This window comes from Megalopta genalis, chromosome 2 (genome assembly GCF_051020955.1).
Source record: "Megalopta genalis isolate 19385.01 chromosome 2, iyMegGena1_principal, whole genome shotgun sequence".
Lineage (NCBI taxonomy): Eukaryota > Metazoa > Arthropoda > Insecta > Hymenoptera > Halictidae > Megalopta > Megalopta genalis.
Window position 1 is genome coordinate 10,801,356 of NC_135014.1, and position 14,797 is coordinate 10,816,152.

Sequence of the window (14,797 nt, forward strand, 5' to 3'; positions counted from 1 at the left end):
TATATATATATATATATATATATATATATATATATATAGATGTATATATATTAGTAATAAGATATATAGTTAAAGATATATATATATATATATATATCTTTAACTAGTAATAAGATGGTCTAAATTTACCTCAGGGATTTTTCGATCGCCGTTACATAACCGTTCGATAGTCGACCGGGGGAAAACCCGTCCGTGCAAAATTCCAACAGTCGTAGCTTGCCTGTGGGAGTAGATTTTCGTCTCTTGGATACTTTTGATAATTTTGAAGAACATCCGGTGTATCCTGGATCTCGGGGAATTTTTTCCAGATTTTTATTTGATTGGAAAGCGCGTGTGCAAAAAAGAAAAACAAAGAACCGAAGAAAAAGAGGAGAAATTGCGAAAATTGACTCGCAAAAGATTATTCTTTTTCAAGGTTCAATCGCGTAAGCTTCTCTCGGCGACTGTGCGCGTTCGAAACGTTGCGCTCGCACGCGGAATGCTGGCCATCGATAATCGGGCGAGCCTCTTCGCAACGCGTCGATGTAACATGCGAGAAACTCGAGTTGTTTTCGCGTAACGATAAGTGCGCGACGGTTCTCAACCGTCTTCGGTCGTCGGAACGGACACGAGGCTCTTCCGAACGGAGTCTCGCGAAGTTTCACGACCGTACCCGAAACTCTCTGCGGGCACGCGGTGGTAACACCGCGTCGTGTGTGTTACGATGTATGCGAGACCGGCAGTCGAGCCGTTCGGTTCGTTTCGTTGCGAACACCGAAAGTGCATATTCTCGTCTCGAGGCGATGAAAATGTTTCGTATGGGTTGAAAACGAGACCGCGATAACGTCGGCAATCTTTCGGCGTATGGATTAGGTCTGGGCTTGGTGTGGCTTTAGAAACTGTTTACTGTAAAAATGGTACCACCAGTACATATTAATAAGTGAATAAATAAATAAATAAATAAGTAAATAAGTGAATGAATAATGCCGGCAGTAGTCATTCGGTTCGAATAAGATATCTCATAGCTGACAGCGTCCTCCGCTTTCTACCGAGCCAGGGGTTCTCAACCCGCCTGTTCGAGCGTGGCTCGTTCTCGTCGAATTGCGAAAGGGTTGAGAGAGTAAGTACATGGTGTTGTGTATCGCGAGATCGAAATCTGTCGGCCGATGAAAAATAAAGAGAATCGTCGATCAACATTTAATGTCTTTATTTTAACCCTATACACGTAGAAAGTTTCAGTACTAAAAAACGATGAAAAAGGCGGCGGGGGCTATATTACAAATCGCAAACGTTCGGAGACAGGAAATTCCTCCGTCGGTCTGCATTAACATCCGTTCGCTCGAGCGTTTCCTTAAGCCGCGTTCCCACGCGAGAGCATATTCGCGCATCGCCTTGGACCCTGCCGATCGGGAGATCCGGATTTGAAAGCGTCGACGATGACGAGGAGACGCGTTCGCGATCGAGCCCCGTTTCGCGGCGGCGCGCACGTGGGAACGCGGCGTAAGCGCGCGCGCCGGAGACGCGCGCGATCGTTCGCAGAAATCCTCGGGAGCGGTTCCGCGCGCAGCCCGGACGCTTTTGAACGGTTCCGACGGCGCCCGATCGGCGTATGCGTGCGTGCGTGCGTGCGTGCGTGCGTTTTAAACGGGTCCGGTTTCAACCTTGACTCGATAGCTTTCGAGTTATTTTGAACGGCGCGGCGGACGGGAAGGCGAACGAATCGGCGCGAAGCCAAGTCACAGAGAGGCGTCTGTCTCTCGTGCTCCGTTGAATTTCTCCGGCTCGCAGCGAGCCCCGAGCCACACACCTCGCGCTCCGCTCCGCTCCGATCAATAAACTCTGTTGCCGGTTGCCGTGTTTCGTGCAACGACCACGACACGCGTGCCGATCGATCGCTCTCGCCAGCATATCGGGATCGCCGAGGCGTCTCCCGACGACACGCCTCTCTTTGGAAAAGCTTCGCCGATTTTTCGGTGTTCGAGGACCGGCCGCGATCGGGGGCCTCCTTGAGGACCGATGCTCCCGCGAAAGGACTCCGTTAACGCTCGGGATGGGCCGAATCTAGAGCAGGCGTGGGCAGAGCACTCTTTGCCCTCGGAGCGGCAAACAAGCGAGCGAGAGAAATGGGGAGCATTTATCTTGTCTCCGCGGACAGTGACAGTAGGCGTACGAACGCGGGGTGCCCCTCGGGGCAATTCGGGCCCATGCCTGCTCCAGGATTCTCGTTTCCATTCTTGTTCGATTATTCCCCCCGTTCGATTCACGTCGACGATACCGCGACGGACGCGATCGTCATCGGCCGGAGCTGGGCGAAGACCGATCTGATTCACGACCATAAGTTGTTACTTATTAGAAACGATTAGAATTCGATTATTTACAAATGATAAGAGCAACGATGCGTAATCGTTTTTCAGATTATCTTTTCCGTAATCACTTTTGTATCCAATTTATAACTAAATTGTTATGTCATAATTGTTTGATTATCGATCGGATCGCTTTTTCCCGAACCGTTTTAACCTAATTACGCCGGATCGGTTGTGACAACTAGCCTAGTCGAATCGTGAACGATCGATCGGATCACTTTCTCCCAAATTACTTGAAATTAATTCGACAAGAATTAATCGGTCGACGATCGGGTTATTTTTCGCCCAACTCCGGCCTAAGGCCCGTCGATCCTCGTTCCCCCCACGATCCCTGGATCGTCGTGAAATCCTTCCGGATCCGCGATTTCTCGCCGACTCCCGCGCCCGTACCCGGTTTTCCGCGCGGGCTTCGCGGATCGTTGCACGCGCGCGAGAGACGAACAGTTCCCGCCGAGCGAGAAAGATGATCTCGCGCGGAACAGGCCGGGGGAAGAGGAGCGGTGCGAGCCGCTGCGGGGGAGGAGAGACCGTAGTCGGCGAGGAAGAAGAAGGAGATCGGCCGCCCTCGGTCGGGACTCGGGACTCGGCCAACCCGGGGAGGGGGGAGCCGAGACGTCGGCGTCATTCCGGCCGTTCTTGCTCTCTCGTCTCGTCGCAGACCTTAGTTCGAGGCGGAGGGCGTCTTGGGTTGCTGGAAGGGGTTCCATTTCAGACACTCCGGATCGATCTCTTTGTAGACGGGCCCCCGTCTCTTCACCCTCTCCTTGTAGTCGTCGATCACGTCCTGAAAATCATTTCAACGGTTCTCCCAACGGTCCTTTTCTGTCTCGCGCGGCGCGCGGCGCTGCGTCGCACAGTGGTCTGGCCGGCCGGCGTTCCATCGCCAACATTCAATTTCTTTTTCCGTTTAACACGTCCTCTATTCTGTTTTTGCACGGTATATTTTCCCCTCTTTCCGCGCCCATTTTCATTCAGAGAAGTAAATTCAATTTCCTCCCTCGACGCGACTTTTCGTTCCGCTTTGGCGAGCCTCGAGAAACTTATTCCCGCGGAATGTTAAGGACAGTTGTTTCTATTAATCCTAATTTAGCAGACGGTATATATCCAGGACCGTGCTGTTTTTCTACGTTCGTGCCCGGTGTCGCGCTTCACGCGGTTTTCTTTTTCCGGAACGCGTCTACCGTGCGAGGAAAAAAACAAACAAACAAAACGCACCACGATTTTTCAAACGTGTTCCGGACAGTCCGGCGAAAAAATGTGTCCGACAGAAGATGGTCAACGTTTTCGCTCGTCTACGAGCTCTAGAATACAGAAAGCTGAGAAGGATTCTTTTTCATGAAAAATGTTGGTCGCCTCGTTCGAAACGTTGATATGTGCGCTATATTATTATCTTGTATATTATATATTAATAATATTAATATATTAATATCTTGTATATTATTATACTATATATAAAATAAACTGAGATCTTGAAAAACACATTCGATGAAGCAATTTTCATCGCGGTACACGGATTTCCAGAACCACTGTGCGCCGCGACGCTCGTCTCTTTTCGTAGACGCGCCTTTCGAAAAGCATAGTAAATTCTCCCCAATTGTCTCTCAGGCTTGTAAACAAAGACGGAGAATTTCGGAAGGGAGGAGGCTGCGCGACGAAAGCTCACCTGTTTCTTGAGAATGATGTGCTTGCCCTTCCAGTACTTCATCATACCGAGGGCTTGCAGGGTGCTGACGATGTCGTACGAGTCGATCGCCATCTCCTTGCTGATATCTGCAACATCGTTCGTTCGTTATCGCGATCCCGGCGCAAACGGAACGAATGGTAATGCCGGCCCGCGCCGTCCGGTCCAGCGCGCGCGTTACCTTTGACCGAGAGTTCCTTGCCCCCGAAGTTGCAGAGGTACTGCAGTAGAACGTCCTTCCAATAGCTGCGATACGAGATCAGGCCCAGATCCGACAGAGGCTTCTCCGGCGAGCCAATCTTTTTCTCGACCCTGGTCAATAAGTAACCTGCGCAGATATATATATATATATATATATATATATATATATATATTATATAATATAATATATAATAATATATTATATTATTATTATATTTTTATTATGTTATATATATATATATTATATATAATATTATATATTATTTATATATGTGTATATAGGGTGTCCCGAAAATGTTTCGCAATCCGAAAGTAGCCGTTTCCTGAGGTTATTCGAAGCAACTTTTTCCTTTGCAAAAATTTTCTCCGAGACACCGTTAACGAGTTATTAACGAAAAACAGTGACCAATGAGAGGCGAGCTCGGCTGGCGCGAGGCGACCGAGCCAATGAGCGGAACTGGGCTTCGTGCGCTGGTTGGCTGGGCCGCCTCGCGTCAGTCGTACTCGATTCTTATTGGTCACTGTTTTTCGTTAATAACTCGTTAACGGTGCCTCGGAGAACATTTTTGTAAAGGAAGAAGTTGCTTTAAATGATCCGAGGAATCCGGCGTTTCCGGATTGCGAAACATTTTTTGAACACCCCGTATATACATATACATATTATAGGGTATACAGGAGCCAATTAAAAGCAACATTAGCCGTACAAGAGTTTCGGACTGCGGTTACCGGGTCGTTTTCATCCATTGTACTTGTGTATAATACTGGTAATTATAATTACTCGATTAAGAATAATTATAATTATAATAACCATTTGCACTCGAAGCTATATTAACTGTAAATCTAAAATAATTTTTTTTTTGCAGTATTTCCATGTTGCAGGACAAAGTGCATTTTATGCATACGAAATTGAGTCTCGCGATTCATACAACGGTTACACTTTTAATAATGTTTAAAATTTAAGCTTCGATTATCATAAAAATGATCTTAGAACGTGATACAACAATTTTAGTGGTGCATCGGGGTCATCACTCGAGTGCAAAGGGATAATTTTATCATTATGTATAATGTATAATAATATAATTATGTATAGCATTAATAATTCTTATATAATAATATATAATAATTATGTATAGAATTAATAATTATTATACAATAATATATAATATGTTATTATAATAATTATTATTATAATTACACAATAATAATTACTCAATTCGCACAAATTACGTGAAATAATAAATTGCTGTTTTGAAGAATTCAGGATTATTAGATTCATCGTCAATCGTACAGTTCTGTTAAAATGGCCCGTCGTCCGCGGATTAATTGAAGTTTCTTAAGAGCAAAACGATAAAAGTTGCGAAGCTTCTTTTCTCATGAGAAAATTTATATCAAGTCTTATTCGATAGATGTGACGTTAACGATGCTCGAGAATAAACTAAAAGGGCCCGGTAAACTGGCTTCGCTGGCCAGGGCGCACTGATTCGTCGCGTCGAATCGTCGTGAATCGCCGTGAAAAACGGTACGGACGCGGTCCGCGCGACGACGTCCTTGCGGAGGGAAGGCGGCTAAACGGACTATGAAATTCCGATTGCACGCGAGACGTCGTCGAAGCCGCATAGGTACGGAGAGCCGTGGTGCTCGCGTGCGTTCGCGTGCACACGCGGCTCTCGCCTCCTCTTGCCGCCGCTGGAAGCCGTTTCTGGTGTCAGTGACCGACGAAGGATGAAACGCCGCGGCGCGACGCGAGGCGACGCGACGCGTCGGTGCCGTATCGAAAATAATTTCCAACCCCCGAAACCCGCGGCCGAACGACGTACGCTCGCTATTTCTATTTGTCCCGATCGCTTGCACCGATCAGCGGTCGTGCAGCGGATACGGTAAGTGGTACGAGAAATAATATAATATAATATAATATAATATATATATATATATTATATAATAATATAATATAATATATTATTATATATTATATTATATAATATATATATATATATTATATAATAATATAATATAATATATTATTATATATTATATTATATAATATATATATATATATATATATATATATATATATATATATATATATATATATATCGAAGGCGAACTTTTGTCAAAGACGATAAGATCTTTTACGCCAATAAATTGACGACTCGAGTTATACCTACTATATATTCAACTCGAATATTTACTTTCCTCGAAATATCGGATCTCCGGAAGCGCGAATTTCATTGCAAATCGCGATGCAAAGAAGCCGTACGCGTGCATACATTACGAGGTTATGTATTCATTATTGCGAGGCAAATATGGACGTTCCGATTATATTGCGTATCAAGGTGACGTAACCCGTATTTTCGATTGGCTGTACACACACACACACGCACAGCTACGATTCCTAGGGCCAAGATAGTCTCACTGTAACACTTTACAAATTAGGTATAGATTGAATTGCGATAATCTGCGATCAAGCGTGTTCGCACCGGCTCGTCGAGGACAGTATAGGTTATGGTACGCAGTTCGGTAATGCGCCGCCGTAAAACAATATACGCTTATTAAAACTATACGCCAAATGTTGTGTCAGTAAATGATATTTGAGGTTAGATGACGGTGACAGTGTACGTCGATTTTCTATCAAAGTAATATGGTTTTACTTCGTGTAAAAATAACGCTGAAATAAACAGTTGTGCAGCGTTCGCAGCTGCCGTTACGAGTATTTCAGAAGACTCGACATGTTTTCACAAGAGCTTCCGAATATCAAACGTCGATAAGTTAATTAAGAAACTGCGATCGCTGTTACTTGTACGTCATGAATGATCGATATTAAACGTATAAAAACAATGAGATTGATCTTTAGAAGATTACACGCTACGAAATGTTAGATTTTAATACTTTCATCAAATAAGGCCGTAATATTCGCATTTATCCTAGCCGATGCTTTTCAGCTTCGATGCTCTCGGACCCTGCAGATGACACGCGTGGTTCGCGGGACTTTGTCGCGGTGCAAAACGTTCGCTGGCGCGTTGTGGCTCGCTGATTTTTCAGGGTTCGCGAGTCGGATTTCTCTCGGGCCGTCTCGAAGCTCGCCGTTCGGCGAGCCTGCCGCCTCGCATGCTCCGACCGATCGATTAATTAGACGAATCGATCCGGTCGCCGACGCCGCGCGCCTAAACCGATTTCTCTGTTTATGGGTCATCCGTTATGCTCGCGGGAACCAGACCGCATTGATACCGTGCCGGTATGCGGCCGCGCTTCGAAAGACACGCGAGAGAGAACCGTGGAGAGCGATAAACTTGGCTCTCGGAGAGCGCCTATTCGTTTGGCAGAGACGCGAGTTCACCCGTAAAGGAAGGGAGAGAAAGAAAGAGAGCGAGAGAGAGAAGAGAGAGAGCGCGCGAGAAAGAGAGCGCGAGAGAGGGAGAGAGAGAGAGAGACTCTCTTGTCGAAGCCAACGCGATAGAGGCCGCGGATTCGAAGCGGCGGGACTTCGCTCGAAGGTCTCGTCCGGTCGGGATCGATTGAAGTCGGTCGAGAGAACGTCTCGCTGTCGGTGGGATAGATCCTTCGAATCTCGGCCATTTGGCTGGTCGGTCGGACGCGTCGATGCCCGATTCCAGAACGGCCGGAAGCCGGCGCGAGGTTCAACGACCAGCGTCGGCCGTGACGAGGGATCCTCGCGGAAGCGTCGCGGCGAGCCCGAAATAACCGCGGAATTCTCATTACCCGAATAATCGAGATCGAGACGATAGGCGGAGGTTTCCGCGTGTCCGTTGGGACGACAAAGGGAAAAAGAAACGGGCCAACGGGAGCAACCGGCTAGAGGAGGGAAGGGGCAAGAGAAAAGAGAGGAGAATCGTCTATGTGTGTATGAGTGTGTGTGTGTGTGGCCTCAGGTGTGTCGGTGGCGAACGGAGGGACGGCGCGAAGGGGTGGCAAAAGAACGGCAGGGTAAGAGGAGCCAATTACTGTGTCCTGTTAGCAGCCTTCGGGAGTTCTCGCTACTAAATACTACTTTAGCTATTTAAATGACATTTCTTGACACGTGTTGCGCGCGGGTCACAGGTCGGGACGATTTAATTTGAACAAATTAATTAATATTTTCTTTTTAGAAAATACTTGATATTTTCAAGTCTGGCAAGACGATTCCGACGATAAGTGGGCAACGAGGATTTTTAGTATTTCGAAGGGGTTTCCTTCTAATATATCAGAATATATAAAAGTCAATTTTTAGAAAGGTGTCAATACCTGTCCCGCGAATAATATGACTGAAAGGTAAATTTTCTACGTTTCTTCTGTCGATAGAAATTGTCCCACGACAGAAGTATCGGATCTCCTTCGAACGGTAGATATTTTAACCCTTCGCAATCGACTGGTGACCCCGACTCATCGTTTAAAACAGTTTTTATACAACGTTTCAAACGTCATTATCAAATCTGTTTATACTCGAATAACTGTTAAAAATGTAATCGTTGTACCGGTCATAAAATTCTATACACACATATAAAATGCACTTAAGTCGATAGAAATAGAAATACTGCAAGTCGGACAAATTACTTTCAATATCAGAGTTAAAATGGTTTCGAGTGCAAAAAGGGTTACGAACCACGTACGCCGAGAAGTTGTGAACGAGAACGTGTGTCCGACCCGCTCTCGTACGATAAATATAAAGTTAATTACGCTCGAAAATAAACAAAATGCACAGCGATCGGTTAGCCCAGGGTAAAAAAAAAACAAAAAAAACGGCGGCACCCTAGACGATTTTCGCAGAGTGTGACCGAAGTAGTGCCGCGAAGACCGGTCCTGCGTCGGGCTTATTCCAGGACGTCCTGGAGGCTGAGGGGTTCAATGACCATCCTTTTCCACCTCCTTCTCCTCTTCCAACTCTCTCTCTCTCTCTCTCTCTCTCTCTCTCTCTCTCTCTCTTTTTCCTTCTTCTCCGGCGCTCTGAACCAGGAGCGAGAGGACAGTCCACCCTGTATCTCCGCCGTCGCCATCGCCGCCGCCGCCACCGCCGGCAACCACCCCTTTGCCACCCTCTGCCAATTCTTTCCCGCCGCCTCTTTCTACGGCGTGGCACGATTCTCTTTCCGCGTCTCCCTTCCACCGGGGGCCAACAGCTTCGGCAAGAGCGCATTCATTACGCGTCCGTTCAGTTTGCGGAGTTTCGGGGGCGTCGGGGGTGGTTTGGGGGCGGTGGTAGTGCCGCTGCTGCTGCTGCTGCTGCCACCGCCGCCGCCACTGCGGATGGCGTCGGAGGGGCCCCAGTGGGTCGGGGGAGGGGGGAGGGAAGCGCCGGTGACTGGAAGGACGAGAGAACAACGGCGACGAGGGTTGAAGAGGAATCGGGCGGTTGGAGAGAGAGACGGAGAGAGAGAGAGAGAGAGAAAGAGAGAGAGAGAGGTGGAAATGAGAGAGTGAGAGAGAGAGAGATGGAAATGAGAGAATGAGAGAGAGTGGGAGAGTGAGAAAAAGATGGGAATTAGAGAACGAGAGAAATGGAAATGAATGAAAGACAGAGAGAGAGAGAGAGAGAGAGAGAGAGAGAGAGAGAGAGGAAGAGAGAAACGGCGAACGGATCGGCGTGACAGTCGACCAGGGAAGGCTCGCGGACGGCTCCTCCGTCCCTCTCGGTGGCACCTAAGCGAGGTGGCTGGCTGGTTGGGCGGCTGGCCTACGCACGGAGGAAAAGGGCGGCGGTGTACCCCGGCAATCGTACGCCCTACGAGGGGCGAGGTCACCGGAGGTCATGCGATCGCGAGAGCCCTACGCCACGCCGCTCGCTCGAATCGAACCAGGTGGAAGCGGTGTTCCGAGCCCTACCCGCCGACCCCGAGGGCTCCGAGGGCGCCGAGGGACGCGTGCAGGGTGTGTCCGACGCGGCGATCATCGGTCTTTCTTAACCCGTTAACCCAACTGCGTATCAAACGCGCGCGAATCCTGCGTACTTTCGAAAACCCTGTTTATCGTTGTCGTCCTCACCGCTAGGACAGGACCCCCCCGGGTATTTACAGGTATTTTACCCCCCCCCCCCCCCCTCCCCCTCTCCCCCGAGGGTGTTTTTCTTGTGGGTATTGCGAGCACCTTGGCGATACCGAAGACGTCATTTCTAGAGAAACAGAGAGAGAGAGAGAGAGAGAGAGAGAGAGAGAGAGAGAGAGAGAAGAGGTTGTCAACAAAGGCCGCCGCCGTCGCCGATAATCGTCGCAAAAAATCCGGACTAAACTACCCTCGTAACGAAAGCACACCCATCCCGTTCTCGAGCCCTAAACTAACCGAAAAGCCAGGGAGAAGAAGTCGCTCAGTAAGAAGACGCTCCCCGTCCCGTGAACGCGTGCTTCTCCCGCGAGTTCCCCGACTCCGTTGCCCTAATCGGGAGCCGAGAGAAATTCCTCCGCGGGACACGGGGTGCATCGGACACACCCCGTCGTCGAGACGAGACGGATCGAGACGTGAGACCAGACCAGACGAGACGAGACGAGACGAGACGAATATCCCGATCCCGTGTCTGTGATTATTCTCTCCGTGTGTTCGCGCGCGCGCGCGCGAGCGCCGCGTTCAAGAGTGTACGCGCGTGCAAGCCAACAGCAGGTAGAGAGAGAGACATCGTGGGGGTGGATCGATGCGGCGAGACGCCGGGCGTCGCACTTTCCGCTAACCATTCCACTCCGACCTACACTCCACTATCCGTCACCACCACCATGGCCACCACCACCACCACCACCACCACCGGCAACGGCGACTGCACACAGCTCCCACCACCGGCGCCGCACACACGTGCACACGACGCGAATCTCTCTCCGTCGCTCTCTCCGTTTCGACCCGTTGCTCTCGTCAGCCTTGTAAGTTCTCTCTCTCTCTCTCTCTCTCTCTCTCTCTCTCTCTCTCTCTCTCTCTCTCTCTCTCTCTCTCTCTGTTCCTCTTTGAACCCCTGCGGAAAAGCCGCCGCAACCCGTCCCGCGTCCCGCACAACAGCACTACGATTCTCGACGACTTCGTCCGCATAGTACGTCGACCCACAACCCCAGCCACCTCTAGGGGGGCTGCTCGTCGTCGACGTGCCGTCCCTACGCGACCCACACTCTCCTCTGCCCCTCCCCTCCCTCCCGACACCGGTGCTCCCCCCGCTTCCGCCGCGTCGCCGCGTCCTCCGCCTAGTCGGCATCAATGAAAATGACGTCACGGCAAAAAGCTCGCGTTTAATTATCAACGCTACGCTCTTTCGCGGTGTACACGCGCTACGTGGCTTCTCGAGAGCCTGGCGAGAGAGCGTGGAAACAATGGGGGAGAGAGAGAGAGAGCGAGGAGAGAGAGAGCGAGAGAGAGGGAGAGAGAGCGCGAGAGAGAGCGTGAGAGAGAGAGAGCGAGAGTGAGAGAGAGCGCGCGAGAGAGAGAGCGAGAGAAAGAGAGCGTGCGAGAGAGAGCGAAAGAGAGAGCGCGCGAGAGAGAGCGAAAGAGAGAGCGCGCGAGAGAAAGAAAGCGCGAGAGTGATAGAGAGAGAGAGCGAGAGAGAGTCTTTCTTTTTTTCTTTCCTTCTTTATTTTTTCTTTCTTTCCTTCTCTATTTTTTCTTTCTTGCCTTCTCTATTTTTTCTTTCTTTCCTTCTTTATTTTTTCTTTCTTTCCTTCTTTATTTTTTCTTTCTTTCTTTCTTTCCTTCTTTATTTTTTCTTTCTTTCTTTATTTTTTCTTTCTTTCTTTCCTTCTTTATTTATTCTATCTTTCTTTCCTTCTTTATTTATTCTTTCTTCCTTTCTTCCTCGCGCCATTTCCCCTCGTTTCTTTCCCTCACGATGCGTTCCCAGACGAGTAAATAGGGGACAATGAGAGCATCCCGGTCGCTGTATCCTGGTTTCTCTGGGATCTTCCCCCTCCACCGTCTCTCTCTCTCTCTCTCTCCGTCTCTCTAACTGTCTCGTCTCCTTTGTGGCGTTTCGCCGATTTATCCGTGGCCCCGAAAGTCTCGGAAGAATCGACGAATTATCGGCAAGCAGCGGCGGTGACGACGGCGGCATAATCTCGACGAGCGATCGCGACGTCGTGCAAACGTGTGTGTGTGAGTCAGCGGTGGATCGCAGCCGGAAGTCGTAAATTCGTACACGCGTCACGCTGCCATTGAGCGAGAACGGCCGAGAGAGTCCACCCGCGTCGGTCTTTCCCGGTTGACAGATAAGCGCGAACGGTGCGACGTATACTTTCGTTTCGTTTCGTTTCGTTGGCACTCGACTCGAATCGCGGGAATCCCAGCTTAATTGTAACGCGACACTCCTCGTCGACATTGGTTTTTCCATATTACGATTGCGTCAAACCGTGACCGGTTTTAGAGAGGTATTTGCGACGAACGAAGTTCCACTAGGCGCGTTTTATTCGATTAACCCTTTGCCGGATTGCGCCGGCTGCGGCGGCACCGCGCGACTTCAATCGAGCCACGCGTTTATGGGCGTTAATGTAGTCGCTTGAACGTTCCTGTCATTTATTATTTATTTATTATTTATTTATTATTCATTCATTATTCATTAATTATTTATTTATTATTTAGTTATTAATTGTATATTTGTTATTTATTTATTTAGTATTTATTTGGTATTTATTTAGTATTTATTTATTATTTAGTTACTATTCCTTTATTTGTTATTTATTTAGTATTTATTTATTATTTAGTTACTATTTCTTTATTTGCTATTTATTTAGTATTTACTTATTATTTAGTTACTATTTCTTTATTTGTTATTTATTTAGTATTTATTTATTATTTAGTTACTATTTCCTTATTTGCTATTTATTTAGTATTTATTATTTACTTACTATTTATTTATTACTTATTCGTTGCTTATTTATGATTTACTCATTATTTATTATTTATTAGTATTAACTTACTGGAAGCGGAATCTTTTCGGAGAACATGCGAATAAATTACAGATCGACCGTAGAAGTCGCGAAGGCGATAGAATCTGACTGTTTGCAATTAACACTTTAACGTTTCTAAGAATCCTATTGAAACCGGCCGTTATCATCGTGCGACGCGGCATGAGTCTCCCGTTTTAAAATAGTTTGGTGTCTAATGGATGTGCTCGGAGGTGAGATAAAATAAAAACGGACCAACGATAGCGAGCCACCGAGATGAAACCGCGTCCGAACGTGTGGCTTCGAACGCGGACAACGGATCGAGCAACAACATTTTGCGAAAATCTGGTTCGCGCCGCCGCGATCCTAAAAGCTAGTCGATCGCCGATCCGTTCAAGGGTTAACCTTTTAGGTATGGCTGAATTCTGCGCGAGGCTATTTCTCTGGACGGCAGTCTGATGTGTACTGTACAGAGTCTGATACTGTATATACAGGATGTCCCAAAAATGCCTCGTAATCCGAAAGTGGCGGGTTCCTCAGGCCATTTGAAGCAACTTTTTCCTTTACAAAAATTTTCTCCGAGGCACCGTTAACGAGTTGTTAACGAAAAACAGTGACCAATGAGAGGCGAGCTAAGCTGGCGCGAGGCGATCGAGCCAATGAGCGGAACTAGGCTTCGCGCGCTGGTTGGCTGGGCCGCCTCGCGTCAGCCATACTCGATTCTTATTGGTCACTGTTTTTCGCTAATAACTCGTTAACGGTGACTCGGAGAACATTTTTGTAAAGGAAGAAGTTGCTTCAAATGATCCGAGGAACCCGCCATTTCCGGATTGCGAGACATTTTTGGGACACCCTGTAGACTGTTGTAAATCGATGCGAAGACAAAAGAAGTGTGAAAGAATGCATATGAAGACGATTATTTGGTTCAAACGATGAGCGAGTGAGCTACTAGAGCAAGCCACTATAGTGGCGCGTCGTTCTGAAAGATGACATCCGCGGAAGCCACTATAGTGGCGCGTCGTGCCTAAAAGGTTAAGCTCGAACGCCGAGAAAATTGTATTCGTCTCGCGGAACGGCGAGAGACGCGTGCGGGGGCGGTTCCCGTTCGTCGTCCGGTTCCTAATTCGGTAGTCCTTTCGATTTCGTCGGCAGGATGTGTCGTCATCCTGTGTCCAGGGACGGGCTCGCGGCGAGGACAAGCGCGTGTCCGCTCGCAGCGGAATCGAGCGGACGCGATGGAAAAAAAAATGTTCGAATCGAGATTCTCGCTGCATTCGCTATTTCTCTACGACTCCTGACATTTTAAGAGAGTAACTAACATTTTAGAAGAGCAGCTACCGGTTCCAGGTACAGTAGAACCTCGATTATCCGGGGAATCGAACGTTCGGATAATGGAACAGTTCGGTTGCAAGACCGCCGGACCGTTGTTGCCGATTTACACGGTTCGTTTGGTCGCTGTGCATCGTTTCGAATCGAACTGGTTCGCGGGCAGAACGAATTTGGAAAATCAACAACAGCGAGAGACGGACGTCTGGGTCATGTCAATATCAACAATAATCATTGCTTTCGGTAATTTCCGCTTCTCCGGTGTCACGTTTATTCTTTCGTCGAAAGAATAAGCAGAGAAACAACGAATAATTTTGTTCGTACCGGGGTAGAAAGAACTCTTTGCAACAGGAAAGAAAAAAGAAATAGAAATAAAAAGGAGAAGTTCGATGAAAAAAAAGGTAAGAAGAGAA

General features: G+C 47.9%; 2 protein-coding genes across 7 annotated transcripts in view; one reads left to right on the forward strand and one right to left on the reverse strand.

Annotated features, from left to right (window-relative positions):
* The window catches only part of LOC117220899 (uncharacterized), a 61,674-nt gene that overhangs the window by 16,367 nt on the left and 30,510 nt on the right, over positions 1-14,797 (forward strand). Inside the window, exon 1 of one of the 2 annotated variants that reach the window (XR_013032613.1) lies at positions 5,559-6,101. The exons of the other annotated variant lie outside the window; for it this stretch is intronic. The gene's annotated coding sequence lies outside the window, so the exon portion shown is untranslated. Of the gene's footprint in view, positions 1-5,558; positions 6,102-14,797 lie in introns of those variants that run through there. 2 annotated transcript variants of the gene reach the window in all.
* The window catches only part of chm (lysine acetyltransferase chameau), a 46,521-nt gene continuing 32,893 nt past the window's right edge, over positions 1,170-14,797 (reverse strand). For 4 of the 5 annotated variants that reach the window (XM_033471333.2, XM_033471334.2, XM_033471332.2 and 1 more), the window contains 3 exons: positions 4,205-4,351; positions 4,006-4,112; positions 1,170-3,126 (listed from right to left, as the gene is read on the reverse strand). In XM_033471333.2, the coding sequence (XP_033327224.2) occupies positions 3,004-3,126; positions 4,006-4,112; positions 4,205-4,351 (377 nt within the window). In that variant the 3' untranslated portion in view covers positions 1,170-3,003. Of the gene's footprint in view, positions 3,127-4,005; positions 4,113-4,204; positions 4,352-14,797 lie in introns of those variants that run through there. The other variant, XM_033471337.2, reaches the window with a different exon arrangement.